This window comes from Bos javanicus, chromosome 14 (genome assembly GCF_032452875.1).
Source record: "Bos javanicus breed banteng chromosome 14, ARS-OSU_banteng_1.0, whole genome shotgun sequence".
Classification (NCBI taxonomy): domain Eukaryota; kingdom Metazoa; phylum Chordata; class Mammalia; order Artiodactyla; family Bovidae; genus Bos; species Bos javanicus.
This window is the reverse complement of record NC_083881.1, coordinates 15797656-15817654: the sequence shown is the minus strand read 5'-3', so window position 1 is coordinate 15817654 and position 19999 is coordinate 15797656. Positions and strand designations below refer to the sequence as shown.

Sequence of the window (19999 nt, the reverse complement as noted above, 5' to 3'; positions counted from 1 at the left end):
ACCTGTCCCTGAAATAATACCTTGCCTTTGACATCCATTCCTCCTGCTCTATTTTCTTTGTACACCTTTGTATACCTTCTCAACTCAGTCAAAATTTGAACCTTCTTTGACCTCTTCTTTCAATTCTAACATGTCCTTGCCAAATGCTATACATTCTACCTATTAAACGTTTTCAGCTCCTTCTTTCCACCCTGGCCAACCCTGACAGAGTGTAAGCCATCAGGATTTGTTGATGTCAGTATGAGACTAACTCCTCTGTAAGCCTCTAAATTCCATCTCCACTAGGTCCCCTTGTTAAATAAATTTTCCTGGTCTTATTAAAAACTATTCTTTCAGCCACAGGTCTTATTACTTCCCCTTTCTTGAGCCAAAAGCTCCTTTGGTGCTTACCAAGAGTTCCACTCCCCAGGACTGCGTTCACACTGCCGCTTCTGCTTGCAGCACCTCACTCTCGTTTTCTCTGTGTACCAAATCGTTCCCAGTCTTCAGGGCCCAGTTCTAATGTCTTGAATTGGCTTCTGGAGATGCTTTCCAGGAAGGCATGAGCACTGTTTCCAACCACCCTCCCCCCCACCAACCCCGCCCACCACCATCACTTTCTCTGAAAGAAATCCTTGTATTCTGATCCTTGGGGTGTTTCACTTAAAAGCAACTTGAAGAAAACTTCCCTAATTCATCTTTGTTTACCTTGAGCAGATAGCATGGCATCCTGTACATACACACACTCAATACATTTGTTGAATTTTAAATAAAATAGCCGATCAGTATTTTTCCTACTTTATTGATAATATAACTGGTATACCAAAAATTTCACATAATTAATGTATATCTTTTGGTGTGTGCTTAGTCGCATCAATCATGTCTGACTCTTTGCAACCCTATTGACCATACCCCACCAGGCTCCTCTACCCATGGGAATTCTCCAGGCAAGAATACTGGAGTGGGTTGCCGTTCCCTCTTCCAAGGGATCTTCCCAACCTAAGGATTGAACCTGCGTCCCTTATGTCTTCAGCATTGGCAGGTAGATTCTTTACCACTAGTGCCACCTGTGAAGTTTGAAAAATTTATACACTTACGGAACCATCACCAAAATCAAGGTAATAAACATATCCATCCCCTCCAAAATTTTCCTTGTATCTCTTTGTTTTAGTTTTGGCTTTTGGTAAGATGACCTAACATGAAATCTACCTTCTTAACAAATTTTAAGCACATGACATCTTATTGTTAGCTATAGGCTTTATGTTGTACGGAAGATCCCAGAAACTTACCCATCTCATATAAATGTAACTTTATATGCATTGAATGACTCCCCTATTCCTGTCCCCATGTCCCTTGGTAACCACCACTCAGCCAGTCAATATTTGACTCTATGATATGCCGGAGTCCGGCTCCAGCAGCAAGGGGATCAGCCTGAAGGGATGAGCGGTTTCGGTGGGAAATAATGTAGCCTCTGACTCAAGGTATGGGACTACATGTTTATTTCAAGCATCAGGTTCTCTTTTATACTTTTTCAAAAGCATTAAGTCAGAGGTTTGACATTTTCAGTTCCCCCTCACCCAGATTATTGTCTCCTTGTTGCCCTTCAAACAGAGTTCCTGCTTCAGCTATTCTCTCAGAATCGTGTTTACTTGTGATTACATTGTAACTCATGCTTATGTCTGGGCTGCATACCACATTCCTCAGTTTATTTCTTATCTTTCTAAATCCTGCTTGCCCCTAGTATCTTAAGCTCAGATCAGATCAGATCAGATCAGTCACTCAGTCGTGTCCGACTCTTTGTGACCCCATGAATCCCAGCACGCCAGGCCTCCCTGTCCATCACCAACTCTCAGAGTTCACTCAGACTGACGTCCATCAAGTCAGTGATGCCATCCAGCCATCTCATCCTCTGTCGTCCCCTTCTCCTCCTGCCCCCAAACCCTCCCAGCATCAGAGTCTTTTCCAATGAGTCAACTCTTCCCATAAGGTGGCCAAAGTACTGGAGTTTCAACTTTAGCATCATGCCTTCCAAAGAAATCCCAGGGCTGATCTCCCTCAGAATGGACTGGTTGGATCTCCTTGCAGTCCAAGGGACTCTCAAGAGTCTTCTCCAACACCACAGTTCAAAAGCATCAATTCTTTGGCTCTCAGCCTTCTTCACAGTCCAACTCTCACATCCATACATGACCACAGGAAAAACCATAGCCTTGACTAGACGAACCTTTGTTGGCAAAGTAATGTCTCTGCTTTTGAATATGCTATCTAGGTTGGTCATAACTTTCCTTCCAAGGAGTAAGCGTCTTTTAATTTCATGGCTACAGTCACCATCTGTAGTGATTTTGGAGCCCAGAAAAATAAAGTCTGACACTGTTTCCACTGTTTCCCCATCTATTTCCCATGAAATGATGGGACCGGATGCCATGATCTTTGTTTTCTGAATGTTGAGCTTTAAGCCAAATTTTTCACTCTCCACTTTCACTTTCATCAAGAGGCTTTTGAGTTCCTCTTCACTTTCTGCCATAAGGGTGGTGTCATGTGCATATCTGAGGTTATTGAGATTTCTCCCGGCAATCTTGATTCCAGCTTGTGCTTCTTCCAGTCCAGCGTTTCTCATGATGTACTCTGCATAGAAGCTAAATAAGCAGGATGACAATATACAGCCTTGACGTACTCCTTTTCCTATTTGGAACCAGTCTGTTGTTCCATGTCCAGTTCTAACTGTTGCTTCCTGACCTGCTTCTCTCAAAAACAGTAAGCACCTTTACATTCTTTCCAGCCAACTCAACTGAAGAAAGGAAGAAACAAGTCAGAATCACAAGAGCTAACTCCTTCATCCTGGGCCCATGACTGTGAATGAGGAGAGGGGACTGGAGCTGTGCCTCCATTTTGTCAGTAATGCCTAACGTGGCTCCCGACAGTGATATACTGTCATTTGAAAAGGCAAAAAAGAGCAGTGATCTTAAGAACTGCTGTCATAATAAGACCAGCTAACTTCAAACCCCAGGTCCCAGGAAGACAGGAAAATATTATATGGTTCTTAAGGAAAAGATAAAGAGTAGGGGAAGTGAAAGGTTCTATTAAAACTGAGAAGCCAAAACCCCATATTGTGGCCACCATGTAAATAAAGTATGAGTACAAAGGTATTGGAGTTAGATTAACCTTAGTTAAAATCTTGTCTCTGCCCCCAAGGGCTGCATTTTCTCAGACCAGTTAGCTTCTTTGAGCCTTCTTTCCTCGGTTTCCTTCTTGGAAAAATTTATACAATAATGTTATCTACCTCCCAAAGTCATTCATATATTTAAGTGAGATACAGGCATAGTTCATTTTATTGCACTTTGCTTTATGGCACTTCGCAGTTACTACATTTTACAAATTGAAGGTTTGTGGCAACCCTGTGTTAAGCAAGTCTTCTGACACCATTTTTCCAACAGCATTTGCTCATTTCATGTCTCTGTATTTTGGTATTTCTGTCAATATCACAAACCTTTACATTATTATTATATATACTATAATGTTCTGTGATCTCTGATCTTTGATATTACTACTGCACTCACTGAAGATTCAGATGATGGTTAGCATTTTTTAGCAGCAAAGTATTTTTAAATTAAGGCTGTACATTGTTTTTTAGATATAATGCTATTGCACACTTAGTATAGACTATAGTATAGTGAAAGTATAACTTTTATATGCACTGGGAAACCAAAAATTCATGTGACTTGCTTTAGTGAGATATTTGCTTTATTTTGATGGTCTGGAACTGAACTCATAATGTCGCCAAGGTATGCCTGTAATACACATGAAGAGTTTTGCAGAATGCCTGGAATACATCATGTACACTTTGTAAATGATAGATTCTTTTTTTTGTTATCAGTGTTGAGAGCTGTTAGGCAGTTGTCAAGAACACTCATTAGTTTTTAATCAAACAGAGCTGGGTAGTTCTTATTAAAAGTGATGAGGGAGGGGACTTCACTGGTGGTCCAGTGTCTAAGAATCCTCACTCTGAGTGTAGGGGCCCAGGTTAGATCCCTGGTCAGGGAACTCATCACACACATCACAACTAAGAGTCCACATGCTGCAACTTAAAAAGCTTCTGTACAGCATAGGAAACAATCAACACATGGAAAGGCAATTTGTAGAATGTGATAAAGTATTTGCATACCATGTATCTGATAAGGGGTTAATAACAAAAATATATAAATAACTCTTATAACTTGATAGGAAAAAAATAAGAGGTAAAAATGGGTAAAGGGCCTGAAAAGACATTTTCCCAATAAAGACATTCAAATGGCCAATAGGTATATGAAAAAGCATTTAATATCACTAATCATCAAGGAAATGCAAATCAAAACCACAATGAGATATCACCTCACACCTGTTATCATGATTAGTACCAAAAGGCAAGAGTTGGCAATGGTTGGATAAAAGAGAACCCCTCTTGCACTGTTGATGGGAATGTAATCCAGTCCAACAATTATGGAAACAGTATGAAGATTCCTCAATCTGGGTATATCAAAAGGAAATGAAATCCGAATCTTGAAGAGATATCTGCTCTCCCATGTCCGTTGCAGCATCATTCACAATAACCAAGATGTGGAAACAACTAAAGTGTCCTTCAACAGATGAACGGATTAAAAAAAAGGTGGCATATTGCTAAAATAAAATAAAATGAAGACTGCTTGAAAACCCTTCAGGCAGAAAAAACCATTTAAGCCACATAAGCAAAACTCAAATGCAGCTTATATGATGTATGTAAGCAAAACTCAAGTTAATTCTTCCTCCACTCTTTCCAGTTGCTATAAAGTTAAAGAATTAGTTCTGCTGATCAGTTTCATAGTAATAGCTAATCATCATTTAGTATTCACAACACGGAAGACACTGTGCTAAGTACATGCTTCATCTCATTTAATCCTGTTAGCCTTGCAAAAGTAGCTTTTGTTATCTTTGGTTTGTAGATAACAGTAATAACAATCCTTATAGTGCAAACATTTTTGACTGCTTGGCATGGCCCAGGCACTATGTTAAACCTTTAATATAGATTGCCTCTCTTTATTTTTATTAATAACACTATGTGGTAAGAACTAGTTTTAATCCCCATTTTTTAGATGAGAAACTAGAAGTACAGGCAGGTTAAGTAACTTGCCCAAGGTCATACAGCTAATAAATGAGACAGATTCAGACCTCTGGTCTCTGTGATTCTAGAGTTCAAGCTTATTCCCCTCAAAAGCGTGGCCCAAGTTTAGGCACAGACATATCTCTGTGTAAGTCTCAAGGTTCCTCAAAATCAAAAAGTCTGTTATCCCTCTTGATAGCTCCAGCAGCAGTTTCCTTCAATAAATCATCTGTTGCCTGACTAGCTTCACATTTAATGACTTTATTAATCTCCAGTTTGAACTTCCCCTTATCAACCTGTTTTAACTACCTCAAATGATTTCTCCATGTAATGTTGTCCCTGAGGCATTGGAAAATATATCATTTGAGAAAAAGTTGTGTAAGATAATATACAAAATATGTTTAGGGTATTATCTTAGTCTCCATTAGTCTCCATTGAGACTAACCATAGCACAATATGTTAAACAGGATTAATATATTTCCACTTTTGCATTTGCATGTATTTATTGGCAACTTCCTCTCTGCTTAGCATTGTACTTGACATTCTGACCTCTCAGATCCATGACCTCATTCCCCCCCAATGATTCTTTACTCCTTCTCTCTTTAGCCACTAATCCCCATGGTCATACCTGGCCTGGCCATCACAAATAATGTCAATACTTTGGACTTCCCTGATGGTCCAGTGGTTAAGAATCCGCTTGCCAATGCAGGGGACACAGGTTTGATCCCTGGTCCAGGAAGATTCCACCTGCCGCAGAGCAATTAAGCCTGTGCACCACAACGAAGAGTAGCCCTCACTCACCGCAGGTAGAGAAAGCTCACACAGCAACAAAGACCCAGTGCAGCCAAATAGTAAATAAATAAATGTTTTTTAAATGTCAAAACCTCAACGTTCAATTAATGCACTCCTGTCTCTGATCATCATGTTCTATTCTTTTAGACATTCTTATTCTTACTCTTCCTCACTCTAGTTTTTGACCCTACAGGGAATCCATTGACTCTACCACTTTTTTATTATCCATCAATCATCTTGTGTCTTCCCTTCTCTTTGAGCCCATCTTATATTACACAGCCTTACCATGACTCCCTTTGAAACACTGTTAACTTGCTTGCCTTTCTCTCTCTCCATACTCCTTGTTTGGCAAGTTGTCAACTGGCTAAACTCAAATATTTGCCAGGCATCCACACCAGCTCCTGAGTTTTTAAATTTTTTGACTGCACCACGCGGCATGTGGAATCTTAGTTCTGCAACCAGGGATCAAACCCTTGTCCCCTGATATGGAAGCACAGACTCTTAACTACTAGACTGCCAGGGGAGTCCCTCTCCCTTTACAACAGAGGAGGGGTTCCTTCTCTCATTAGAGGTGTGGTCTATGGATCTTGCTTGTTCAGGCAGACCACTGCTAGTGTGAATCCCCAGTTTCTTGCATCTTTAAGTTCTCCCCACTGGATAAAGCATAAAGGCATCTCCCATTATCTTTCATCTTTAAAATAAATCTCTTGAGCACACTTATTTATAGCTTCTGCCCATTTGTCTGTTTCACTTCAGACCAGAGGTGTTCGTGCTCAGCATCTCCACTTCCACACTTCACACTTACTCTTTAACCTGCTCAGTTATACCCCCATCCCCACCACTGCCCTGAAACCACTTTTATCTGACAATAAGGGCAGTGTTGCCAGATCCAGTGTTCACTTTTCTGTTTTGATTTTCCTCCAAATCACAAAGGTTTGTGAGATGATGAACTAGCCCCCTCATGTTAGAAATGCTCTTTTTTTTTTGATGGTGCTAGAAGTCATGTGGGATCTTAGTGCCCAAACCAAGGTTGAAACCCGTGCTCTGTTGTGGAAGCATGAAGTCATAACCGCTGGACCACCAGGGAATTCCCTATATTTATTTGTTTTTTGACATCTGAGAAAATACTCTTCTGGTTTTCTTACCATCTCATTGGCTGTTCCTTCCTCTAAGTGTTCTTTAAAGGCTTCTCTGTAGTACTCTGGCATATTCCAGGGATTGTTCCTCAGCTTATTTCTCTGTCTACCTACACTTGATCCTTAGGTGGTCTCATTCAGTCCCACAGCTATAAATGCTGTCTATATGCCAATGATTTCCAAATCTCTGTCTCTAGACTAACATGTCCAGACTCCTGTATCTAGCTGTTTCCTAGACATCTCCAGTTGGATGTCCAATCTGCATCTCAAATGTGACATAGGTAGAGAACTCTTGATTCTACACATTATCCCCAGTCTAGCCTTGGGTAAGCAGCACTACTATCCACCCAAATTCTTGAGTCAAAATCCTAGAAGTGGAAACTTCCCTGGTGGTTCAGTGGCTAAGACTCTGCTTTCTCAATGCCTGGTGTGGGATCTAGATCCCATATGGTACAACTAAAAGTTTGCGTACCATAACTAAAGATTCCGCATGCTGCAGGGAAGATCAGAGGTCCCGCATGCTGCAACTACAACCCAGTGCAGTCAGGTAAATAAATACATTTCCAAAAACCTTGAGGTGAAATGTCTACAATATTCAAATCTACTGAGACAGAAAATAAAGTAGTGATTTCCTAGGTGTCCTGCATTGAATGATGGCCCCTAAAACGATACGGCTGTGTCCTAGTCCCAGGAGTTTATGAATATGATGTTGTTGGAAAAGAGTCTTTGCAGATGTAATTGAGAATCTTGGGATGCAGGCATCCAAGATTCCCCAGATGGGCCCTAAATCCAATGATAAGTGTCTTTATAAGACAAGAAGAGAAGACATGGAAGAGAGAAGGCCACATGAAGATGGAGACAGAGACTAGAGTGATGCAGCCACAAGCCAAGGAATGCCTGAAGCTTCCAGAAGCCAGAGAGGTAAGGAAGCATTCTCCACTCGAGCCTTGGGAGGAGCACAGTCCTGCTGACAGTTGATTGTTGACTTCCGCTTTCCAGAACTATGACAGTAAGTTTCTGTTGTTTTCAACTATTGAGTCCTGGTAATACACAGGGCTGCCAGGTGGACAGTATTTATGAATGACTGCCAATAGGCGGGAGGTTTCTTTTTGGAGTGAATGAAAATGTTCTAAAATTATAATAATGGTTGTACAACTCTCAATATAGTAAAAAACCATTGAATTAAGGCACCAAATGGATGAATTTTTTGGTATATGGAGCATATCTCAAAAAAAAAAAAAACCTAAAAAATGTCTCAGAGTTATTTTTTCACTCTGAAATTTAAAAACTAAAGATTTCTTTAGGCTCAAATCTAAATCCACCAGCAAATCTTTGGACTGTCTTCCAAAATGTGTCTCAAATATAACCACTTCCCTTTATATCCATGGCCACCCTTTTAGTTCTGGCCTTGTCATCTCTGGACAATATAACCACAAGAACCTGTTTCCCTGTTTCCACTCATTTAATCCCTAGTCCTTAAAGCAGATAAAATGGTTCTCTTACAGTGTAAATCAAACCATGTCACTCTCTTGCTTAACCCCTCTCTACCCATCCCCCATGGCTTTCCTTCATATTTGGAATGGAATCAAAACTCTTCACTTGGGACTTCCTTGGTAGTCAGGTGGTTAAGAATCCCCCTTGCAATGCAGGGGACACAGGTTCAGTCCCTGGTCAGGAAACTAAGATCCCACAGGCCTACACACTGCAACTACTGTTGTGCACCACAACTAGAAAGTCCACAGACTGCACAAAAGATCCTGTATGCCACAGCTAATGCTAGAAGCAGCCAAATAAGTAAATATTAAGGAAAAACCCAAAACACCTCTCCACTGAGTCCCAGTGGGCCTTCTATGACCTACTGGGCCTCTGTCCACATCTGATAGCTCTTCTCCTTACATATGGCCTTTGCTCCACACTTTATCTGCACAGATGTCCCTTTAAGATCCTGGTGGTTTAGTCACCAAGTTGTGTACAACTCTTGTGACACCCTGGACTGTAGCCCGCCAGGCTCCTCTGTCCATGGGATTTTCCAGGCAAGAATACTGGAGTGGGTTGCCATTTCCTTCTCCAGGGCATTTCCCAACCCAGGAATTGAACCCGCATCACCTGTTTTGCAGGCAGATTCTTTACCGACTGAGCTATGAGGGAAGCCCCTTATAATCCTAGGACAGATAAATCTTGTTTTTGCCTCAAGGCTTTCACCCTTGCCATTTCTCCCACATGTTGCACTTGGCTTCCCAGTTGCCCCACCACGTCTTTTTGTCAAAACCATTCTGACCACCGTGTATAAAGTTCAGTTCAGTTCAGTTGCTCAGTCGTGTTCGACTCTTTGCGACCCCATGAACCACAGCACGCCAGGCCTCCCTGCCCATCACCAACTCCCGGAGTCCACCCAAAGCCGTGTCCATTGAGTCAGTGATGCCATCCAACCATCTCATCCTCTGTTGTCCCCTTCTCCTCCTGCCCTCAATCTTTCCCAGCATCAGGGTCTTTTCAAATGAGTCAGCTCTTCGCATCAGGTGGCCAAAGTATTGGAGTTTCAGCTTCAACATCAGTCCCTCCAGTGAACACCCAGGACTGATCTCCTTTAGAGTGGACTGGTTGGATCTCCTTGCAGTCCAAGGGACTTTCAAGAGTCTTCTCCAACACCACAGTTCTCAGCTTTCTTTATAGTCCAACTCTCACATCCATACATGACCACTGGAAAAACCATAGCTTTGACTAGACAGACTTTTGTTGACAAAGTAATGTCTCTGCTTTTTAATATGCTGTCTAGGTTGGTCATAACTTTCCTTCCAAGGAGTAAGTGTCTTAATTTCATGGCTGCAGTCACCATCTGCAGTGATTTTGGAGCCTAGAAAAATAAAGTCAGCCAGTGTTTCCACTGTTTCCCCAATTGACTCTCACTCATGTCACTTTGTGTTATTATTCAGCAGTTTTTATGTGAAATAACCTTGTTCATATAATTAGATACTTTTTATAGTCTATTTCTATTTTAAAGATAAGTTCTATGAAAATAAGGACTTTATCTGTCTTGCTCATTGCTAAATCCCTGCTCCTGCCACAGGGCCTGACAAAACAGATGCTCAATAAATATTGCAGATGTGAATAAATGAAGGATACAAATCATATTGCACAGCCTTTTGCCCTGGAGATGCTCACAGTCTATCAGAGAGCTAAGACATACTTGTACTCTCAGGAAAGATTCAACAGCATGGGACTTCCCTGGTGGTCCAGTGGCTAAGAGTATGTACTCCCAGTGCAGGTTCGATCCTGGTCAGAGAACTAGATTCCTACATGTCGCAACTAAGAGTTTTCATGCCGTGACTAAAAATCTTGCATGCCACAACTAAGACCCAGCACAGCCAAATAAATACATTTAAAAAATAAAGATTGAACAGCAGTGTAGAAGTGAAAACTGCCAATATGTAAATAGAATTATCTTCTGAAACAAATCTGATGGCCATCCCACAGTAAGAAGCTCTGGGAAACATTCTTTCCCAAGCCTGCACCAACTGGGCAGCTGGGGAGACTGAAGCGGGTGGTGAGGTCCATGAGCTGTGCAGGTGCTCATGACTTTTGATGACCTCTGCTAAGATGCAAAAGAAAGTTCGGGGACCCATGGCCCCTTTGGGCCAAATTCCAGGACCAGTTCCTGTGTCTTTACAGCATGTATTCCTCATTCTTATCCTTTGCACCTTCTAGATTTCAGTCTCTACACTGTGAGTTCAGTGTGTGTGTCTGGCTCAACAGTCTTGGCTTTTGTGGCATTTTGAAATGTCCCTCTGTTGGCCCAGTCCTTTACAGGACTATCCCCTGAATCCTGGAGCGAGAAATTCCCTTCCCCAACTCTGGTGTCCCAAATGCCCCTCTTTTCCCCTAAAATCTCCTCTCTCTACCACAGAGGAATTCAGGCAACTGATATCAAGGTTAAACCAAGATGTGGTATAGAAGAAAAAAGCATGAGACTTTGTGTCAAAAGAAAAATTTGGATCACAGCCCTACCACTTACTATTTGTGTGATCTTGAGTCTTCCTTTCATCCTTTTTGAATCTCCAAAGTAATGTGTTCATGACAGGGTTGTTGAGATGAAAAATAAGGAAAAGCCCTCTTTTAACCGCTATTTCTCCATCACTCCCTTTTACAATGTATTCTGTCTGGGCATTATTACCATTTACCTGGTGGCTCAGACAGTAAAGAATCTGCCTGCAATGCAGGAGACCTGGGTCTGATCCCTGGGTCGGGAAGATCTCCTGGAGAAGGAAATGGTAACCCACTCCAGTATTCTTGCCTGGAGAGTTGCATGGACTGAGGAGCCTGGCAGGCTACAGTCCATTGGGTTGCAAAGAGTTGGACATGACTGAGCAACTAACACTCACTTCACCCAGCTGCTCAAGTCAGAAATCTGGGACACATTCTTTAGGGTTTCTCCAGATCTACTGCCTGCTGTTCCAAAGCCAAGACAGCTATCATTCAGGTTCACTTTTTTTTTTCCCCATTTCATTGTCCTAGACAATCATCTTCCACCTAGAATATAACAACAGTCTTCTAAAAGAGTTTTCCAACACTGGATCCATTCTTCACAACAACCATGGTTATTTACTAAATGTAAATTTCAGCATCTCACTTCCTTGAAATTTATCTAAGGCTTCTCTTTGGTATCAGGACAAAGTACACAAAGGTTGCCATGACCCCGATCCCTCTCCAGCTTTACCTTGACCCCTCTTGTGCTGAGCTCCAGACATACTGGTATTTTGTCCCTTCTAGAACCCTCCAAGCTCCATCCTGCCTTAGACACCATCATATACTCTTCAGTCTGCCTGGAGCCCCCTCCTTCTCTCTCCACCTTTCTGTTCCTTGTATCCAGTTTATTTCTGCCTATTCCTCAGGTCTCAATTGAAACATTTTAACATTCTCAGAGATTTCTCTCACTCTCATTTCCCTCAAACCACAGTATGTCCTCCATGAAGTGCCTCCATCACACACACACACACACACCCCTCATCACTCTTTCAGTTGATTAGTATCTTAGTCTCAGCTGTCATCTATGCTCCCTGAAGACTGTGCCATTTTGCTTAGCTTTGGTCTCTGGTGCCAACAGTGTATAGTAGGTGCACAAAAAAATGCTTGTCAGATTAATGACAAGTAAGAGTACGTCTAAGTGTTTTTTAAACTATAAGTGGATGGACTATAAAAATAGCAAATTTCACTTTTTTATTGCAGTCACATAATTAGAACATGAGGAATCTAGCTTTGAGCTTATGCAGTCATCATGATGCCCATAGCTATGGCATATTTGGGTTCCTGGCTATTTGATACTAATCTAAATAACTATAAAAACTTCTGACACTTACATTTCCTTTATCTTTATCCTATAGGTTTCTTCAGCTGATAAAATCAATGGAAGATAGCATAGGCTTCATAATGGCAGAGACAGTCTCTGCCTCATTCATTGCTTTCCCTTAGATGTAGACTGTAAGCACATATTACATGCTTATTAAATTGTTTGCTAATGAATTATCCCTTAGATGTAGACTATAAGCACATACTACATGCTCATTAAATTGTCAGCTGATGAATGAATCAGCCAGGTTTAATGACAGTTCAAATAAAGCACTCCTACCACCACCAACATATCCCAAACTCAAATTTTCAATGTAAGTAATATGTATATAGGTAGATGATATTTTATTAAAAAGGAAAAAAAAAAATCACTTAGTGTGCTCAGAGAGGAACACAGGTTAATCCATTTCTTTGTTAAAAAGAGTAGACTAGGCCGCGGCGCTGCTGCCCAGTCGGCGCCGGTTCCTGCAACTGTCTCCTCGTGGCGCGAGCCTGGAGCCTCGCTTTCTCCGGCAGCGAAGGCAGCAGCAGGAGGGAGCGGAGGCGAGCGTGCGGCGGGCTCCATGGAGAGCGGCGGACGCCCGAGCAGAGGCGGCGCTTCCCCCCCCGGCACCCGGGCTCCAGTGAGCGACGCTCGCGCTCTGCCCCGCGTCGGAGCGGTCGTCTGCTCCGGGACTGACCCGGCCTCGCTGCCCTTCCCCGCGCCGCCTCCTCGCTTCCCTGCGCCCCGATTCGCCCTCGACCCCACTGCCCGGGGGGGTGGCGGCGGCCAGGGCAGCAGCGGCAGCAAGAACCCGCCTCTATGATGAAGTTCAAGCCCAACCAGACGCGGACCTATGACCGCGAGGGCTTCAAGAAGCGGGCGGCGTAAAAAAAAAAAAAAAGAAGAAGAAGAAGCGGGCGGCGTGCCTGTGCTTCCGGAGCGAGCAGGAGGACGAGGTCCTGTTGGTGAGCAGCAGTCGGTATCCAGACCAGTGGATTGTCCCAGGAGGAGGAATGGAGCCTGAGGAAGAGCCTGATGGCGCTGCTGTAAGGGAGGTTTACGAAGAGGCTGGAGTAAAAGGAAAATTGGGCAGACTCCTGGGCATATTTGAGAACCAAGACCGAAAGCACAGAACATACGTGTATGTTCTTACTGTCACTGAAATATTAGAAGACTGGGAAGATTCTGTTAATATAGGAAGGAAGAGAGAGTGGTTCAAAGTAGAAGATGCCATCAAAGTTCTCCAGTGCCATAAGCCTGTACGTGCAGAGTATCTGGAAAAACTAAAGCTGGGTTGTTCTCCCACCAATGGAAACTCTTCAGTCCCTTCCCTTCCAGACAGTAACACCTTGTTTGTAACTGCTGCACGGACCTCTGGGCTGCCGTCTAGTGTAAGACAGAGAGAATCGGAAAGACCTCTTCCACCCTGTGCAGTCTTGTGGGCAGAGGCTTCTTTATTATCCTTGACAAACATCTGAATGACGCTTGCAAACTGTCTGAATTTGCCATGCAGGATTTTCAAACAATTTGCATGTTTTTTAGATGCTTTCAAATCGTCTTTAAAAAAAAAAAAAAAAGATAGTGTAAAATATTTTAATAAGCCAAAGCCATGTGGAATTTTTTTTAGATGCCTTAACTCTACCCCCCTTACTCCAGTCCACCCACCCACCATGTTATTTTGGTTGGCATTTCACAGCATATTGTTTTTCCGTGTTTGTCCATTTGCCATCAGTCTGTGGGTTTTGTCACATCAACTTATTTGTGGGTATGTTTTCCCCCCTCAAATTGTTTTGTCATTTACAAAGCACACACACACACAAAATCATTTTCACATACTCAACAAATCCTTCTGTTTGGGGAATTTATGACAATAATTCTTGATATTAAAGCAGTCCATGAACCCAAAAACTTGTTTCATAGGATCACAATTTTAATTCATAGATCCCAGATTTGGACTGTTTTTTCTATATGATCCTATTTTCAGGAATTTGTCAACTTGTCTCAATTTTCACAAGGGGTATTACATCACCTGGTATGGCCAATTCCTGTAAAGGGACTCAACAGTCACTTTAAGACAAAGTTGAACTCTATAGAGCTAGTGATTGTTAGGCAGGTACTATAAGCAAATTGCATGTAGTAGATAACATCTTATCATGAAAACTGTACTCCTAGAATTTGAGTTAACATGCTCCATGGCCAGTTCCCTTTATCCATAATCTCTCTTCACACAGAATACATGAGAACTATACATCCCTCAGTGTAAACTAATTTTAAAAACATTTGGTTTTCTAATTTAGTGACATCAGTTAAACTTGCTGATAAAGGCCAGTCGATGCTGACTGCATCACAGTTGAGTGAAATGGCCTTGTTCAGCTGTTACAGACCTAGATTGTTAAGGCACCTTAGAACATCTCATCTTTTATAGCTGGTCAGTAGGTATTATGTAACTAAATACTGGGGCTCTGGAACATACCTGGACTAAGAATTTGTCTTACACTTGTCTTTATATTCACTTAAATCCAAGAATCCCACCTAACAGAAACACATGAATACCTTGTCTGTACTTTGCTGACCAAGCGAGAAATGAGGTGGGGTAAAGTGAAAGATGATTCCATATGTAGACATTAGCTTTTTGTAAACATCATAACTGATGAATATAAAGTAGAAAGTAAGCATAGTTACACACTTGTTCTCTAAATTGTCAACCTTTAAAACATAATTGCTGCTAAAAATAGAATACTGTTACACTTACGGAAAATTGGTGCCACTGTTTTGAAAATGAGATCTTGTGCCGTAAATGCAGCTGAACTAAATATAAATATTAGTTCACAAATGAATGCTGTCAAAGGAATAAGTAAAGTAAAAAAACTTAACCAATGACATATCATCCTAAATTATGTAATGTGATCAAACATGATCATCTAGAATTTTTATATTTTTCTTTGTACAGAGGTTATGTATTCTGGGTGTTTTTTTTTTTTTTTTTTAAAGGAAACATTTTAAATCCCACAGATTGACACTTTGTAGTTTTTTCTCAGTAATCTCTGAAGTTTCTTTAAATTATATACTTAATGCAGCAGAGAGAACTGGATTGTTTTTGTATATAAGACTTGTGTCCACCTGAAATGTCAGAAGTACTGGGGGAGGGGGGCTGGGTATCTTGTATATGATATTATTAGAGGTAATAATGCATGAACTTATTTTATAAACTCCTGGACTATGTATTTGACATGTAAAATATGTACAGTATTAATGTCAGCCCATTTCTTAAAAGTGAGCCTATAAATATTGTTGTATAATTTTCTTTGGTCAGAAACATTTGACCAAAGGGCTGCTTCTTTTCATCCTAGTGGATAAGGCTCCTGGCACATAAGACCCTGGACTTTCCTCTGAGACCAAACCTGGTAGCATACCAACTAGTCAGAGCCACTGTGGTTTACCGCCATCAACTTCACCTAACTCATTCCCACCTCTCCTGCCATGTGGAGCCCTGGGTCCAGAAAAGCCCAACCAATCACTTTCCTTCTTCAGGAAGAGGCTCCTCAAAGCCTTCCCTGTTGCCCAAAGCTTGGACAGAGATGGATATCATGGAACATGTTGGGCAAAAGCTCTGGAATCACAAGGGGCGCAGGGTTCTACGACTCCGCTTCGTGTGTCAGCAGCCAAGAGGTAGTGAGGTTCGTGAGTTCTGGTGGCATGGCACTTCATCATTGGACACTGTCTTCTTGTTACTGTATTTCAATGACACTCAGAGTGTTCAGAAGACCAAACCTCTCCCTAAAGGCCTGAAAGAGTTTACAGAAAAAGACCCTTCTCTTCTCTTGAGGAGGGCTCGTCAAGCAGGCAGTATTGCATCTGAAGTTCCTGGCCCCTCCAGGGAGCATGACGGGCCTGAAAGTAATCTGTGTTCCCTCCACCCTTTTCAAGTCAGCTTCCAGCAGCTGGGCTGGGATCACTGGATCATCGCTCCCCATCTCTATACCCCAAACTACTGTAAGGGAGTATGTCCTCGGGTACTACACTATGGTCTCAATTCTCCCAATCATGCCATCATCCAGAACCTTGTCAATGAGCTGGTGGATCAGAGTGTCCCTCAGCCTTCCTGTGTCCCTTATAAGTATGTTCCCATTAGCATCCTTCTGATTGAGGCAAATGGGAGTATCTTGTACAAGGAGTATGAGGGTATGATTGCCCAGTCCTGTACATGCAGGTGACAGCAAAGGTACAGATAGATCAGGTTTGCCCAAGAAATTAGAAAAGGATTTATAGTAAACAAATATTGTTAAATCTGAAAGTGCTCAACCCAAGTGCTCTACCCAATCTGTAGATTCTATTCCTTGCCTTCAGCACTGTACTTTAAGTCTTCTTCCCCTATTTATGAGTGTCTCACTTTATAAAAACAGTTCTGATGCCAAATATCAGTATGTTTTGACCACTAGTCCGTCTTCTGAGGATCTAGAAGGTTTGGGGTGAAGACAGTAACTTGAGATTTTATACTCCTCTTCCTTGCCTCCTGAATCCTAGAAACTATTACCTAATTGAAGAGACCGCTTGCTTCTGTGTTTGGATTTCCCTCTAAATCTAAAACTGTTTCTTAGATGGACTAGGAAACTTTTAAGCAGTAATCTCCCTAGAAATCTTTTGAAGGAAACAGAAGGGAATCTTTTTCTAAGCCATCAGGGTTTTTCCTCTCAGGCTCTGAACCTGGCAGAAATGCCTGGGATGATCCCTTTATTATCCTGCTGTGAAGAGAGCAGCCGTTAATAAAGCCAGTAGGGAAATGTGAATGGAGCAGAGATGACAATCATTTCAAAACCTCTTATATCTATAGTGAAAAAATGAAGAGTTGTCATTGTTGATTAGAATTATGTATGGGGGAGTCATTTTAAATTTTCTCTGGAACAATAGATTTCACAGGGTATTTTCTCATTTTAGGTAATCCTTAAACCCTTGTTAATAATCCTACAGAGAAAGCTTGCTGGTGGCTCAGAGCCTGAGAGGTGGCCTGGTTGGGAGTGGAAGGCATAGAAGGCTGCAGTTAGGAAGGTCAATAGGGCAGTGGGGGAAGGGTGAAATGTGTTGAGACCTGGGGCTGACTTCATACTGGGCTTGCTTGTTTGTGTGTTCAGCTGGGCTCTGAGCATGGGTCTCTGGGGGAGACAGGCTTGCTGTATTGGGAGGCATGGAGTTCTGCCTTGGACTAAATAATGCTTGCACTGTGACTCTTTTCTATTCCTGTGCTGTATTGAAGTGATGGGGACTGGGTTGTGTTGCAAATAAATCATTTTTGTTGTTATAAAAAAAAAAAAAGAAACATTTGGAGTAAGTAGTACCACTGGGTCAGGATGTTCTTCAGTGCTGTTTAGCAGACCACCTGTCTTTAGTCTGTGCAACTAGGAAAAATTTGTATAATGCATCAAAATACTTCAGTTGTCACACTTTAAATTTCACACTTCATTATTCTTTTGGAACCCAGCCTAGCAAAATTTCCTACAGGAAAGGCCCTAAGGAGACTTATTTCTGTTAAGAGAAAAAGCCGACTTTTGCAGACTCAAGAGCTGACCCTACTGTAGATAACCAATAGTGTCTACTAGCTCAACTCTCCAGAGTTTACAGAGTGTTGGGACTGTCACCTGTGCTTTCTGTGGGGTAGCAAGATAAATTTGGGCAGCTAAAATTTTCAGTTCATTGTGCCTCCTAATTTAAAAAGTTTATAAAATAACTTGTAGACACAAAGTAGCAACTGGCTTGCATGTTTGTTGCTGGGTTGTTGGTGTGTTTTTTTTTGTTTTTTTTTTTTTGTAAACTGGTGAAATTTTTCAACCAGGCATATGCCATTCAATTTTCTGTCAATCACACAGAACTGAAGGGGAAATGATTGTTGTATACACTTTACTTTGCATGGTCTCATTTGAGATAATTGGTGTAAGAATCTTGACTTTTTTTATATTTGGAAACATCAAATAAAAAATGGAAATGAGTTAAAAAAAAAAAAAGAGTAGACTAAATGAACACAGAATTCCCTTTAGTTATAAAATTCGGATTCCAGGATTATATGTTAGATGATTTGAGAACAGGTAGACAAGCTTACTATGAAATAATTGGGTTCATGGGACAATGGTGCAACTGACACCCCAATTTAGTATTGACTTTTCCCAGGACATTAACAAGGACTTTGCATTAATTAGTTTTAAAACTTGATGACTACAGCATTCCTGTTAATAGATCATCTTGTAACTTAAGAACAGTTTTTCAAAGAGACTCAGAAGAAGGTTCTAAATTCTTCCTCATTAGTACTGGCTTACAATGGCAAGGCCAAGTACTGGAACAGAAAGAACAGTGGTCTGGAGCCAGAATTGGGGCAAATCCTAGTTCTCCACCTGCACTGACTGTATGGCTTTAAATACATCATCTACCTCCTGTGAGATTTAATTTTTCTTAATATGTAAGTAAAACTTTACCAAGTAATCTCTAAAGTACCTTCAGGTTCTAAAGACTCATGATTCTAAGAAACTATAAAAGCTTATAAACATGCACATATTGTTCCCATGCTTTAAAATTCCCAGTGCTTTCCACTGCACTTAAAAAATCCAGATTCCTTATCCTGGTCTAAAATCTCTGTATGGTCTGGCTCCTACCTACTTCTCCACCTGCTCTCAATTCTTAACACTTGCTATTTTATTGTCTGTGCCAGGCATGTCGCTACATCAAGATGGAGCATGTACTTTTCTAGCAGGTATAGTCTAGAATATTCTGCCCCTAACTCTCTACTTTGCTGGCCCCTGATCTCATTCAGAGTCAGCTCAAATGCTACCTTGTGAGAGAGGCCTTTCCTGAATACGCAACATGGAAGATGTCCCCACTCCTCAAGCCGTTCTCTGTTGCTTCATCCTTACCTTATTTCCTCCGTTGTACTTACCCTGATCTGGAATTATCTTGTGTAGTTATTTGCTTCTTCGCTAATTGATTCACCCTACTAGTAGGTGCAGACACACCTGGAGATACTGCAGGTTCAGCTTCAGTTCACCACAATAAACCCAGCCACACACATTTTTTTGGTTTCCCAGTAAAACATGTAAAGTTATATGTGTACTCTGCACTAGCCCATTAAGTGTGCAGTAGCATTATGTCTAAAAAACCAATGTGCATTCCTTAATTAACAAATACATTTTTGCTAAAAAATGCTAACCATCATCTTAGCCTTCAGCAAGTCATTGTCCTTTTGCAGTCATAGCATCAAGGATCACTAACCACAGACCATCATAACAAATATAATAATGAAAAAGTTTGAAATATTGAGAGAATTACCGTCATGTGATAGAGATACAGTGTTGGAAAAGCAGCACTGATAGACTTGCTTGAGGTAGGTTTGCCAACTTTTAATTTATCAAAAATGCAGTATCTGTGAAGCAAGAAAGCAAAGCACAATAAAACCAGGTAAGCCCCTGCTGCTGTCCAAAAGCAGTAAGTAGTACCTGTCTAATGCCCCACTGCAGTCCCTGTACCTGCCCAGCCCAGTGCCTGCAACCAAATTAGATTCTCAATAAATATTTACTAATTTTCAGGCTCATGGTCAAGTCCAATTGTTCTCTCTGCACCAGCATTATTTATTTGCCCTGTTGACTTTTTTGCATAATTAAGATATACAATATAACT

At 41.4% G+C, this 19999-nt stretch overlaps 2 protein-coding genes across 2 annotated transcripts; both read left to right on the top strand.

The window, feature by feature from the left end:
* The first annotated feature begins 12878 nt into the window (after positions 1-12878).
* On the top strand, positions 12879-15645 carry LOC133260374 (diphosphoinositol polyphosphate phosphohydrolase 2-like). The gene is made up of 2 exons (XM_061438659.1): positions 12879-13222; positions 13258-15645. The coding sequence occupies exons 1-2, from the start codon at positions 13163-13165 to the stop codon at positions 13819-13821; spliced, it is 624 nt and encodes a 207-aa protein (XP_061294643.1). The 5' UTR covers positions 12879-13162; the 3' UTR covers positions 13822-15645.
* On the top strand, positions 14927-16703 carry LOC133260163 (bone morphogenetic protein 15-like). Its single transcript, XM_061438364.1, is given in 3 exon segments — positions 14927-14936; positions 15702-15713; positions 15716-16703. Coding segments are annotated over 3 exon segments (864 nt in total). The 3' UTR covers positions 16558-16703.
* Positions 16704-19999: the final 3296 nt, after the last annotated feature.

Coding starts and splice junctions, on each gene's coding strand:
- LOC133260374 (XM_061438659.1), top strand. CDS start 13,163: ATGATGAAGTTCAAGCCCAACCAGACGCGGACCTATGACCGCGAGGGC. Junction 13,223..13,257: donor GCGAGGGCTTCAAGAAGCGG/GCGGCGTAAAAA, acceptor AAGAAGAAGAAG/CGGGCGGCGTGCCTGTGCTT.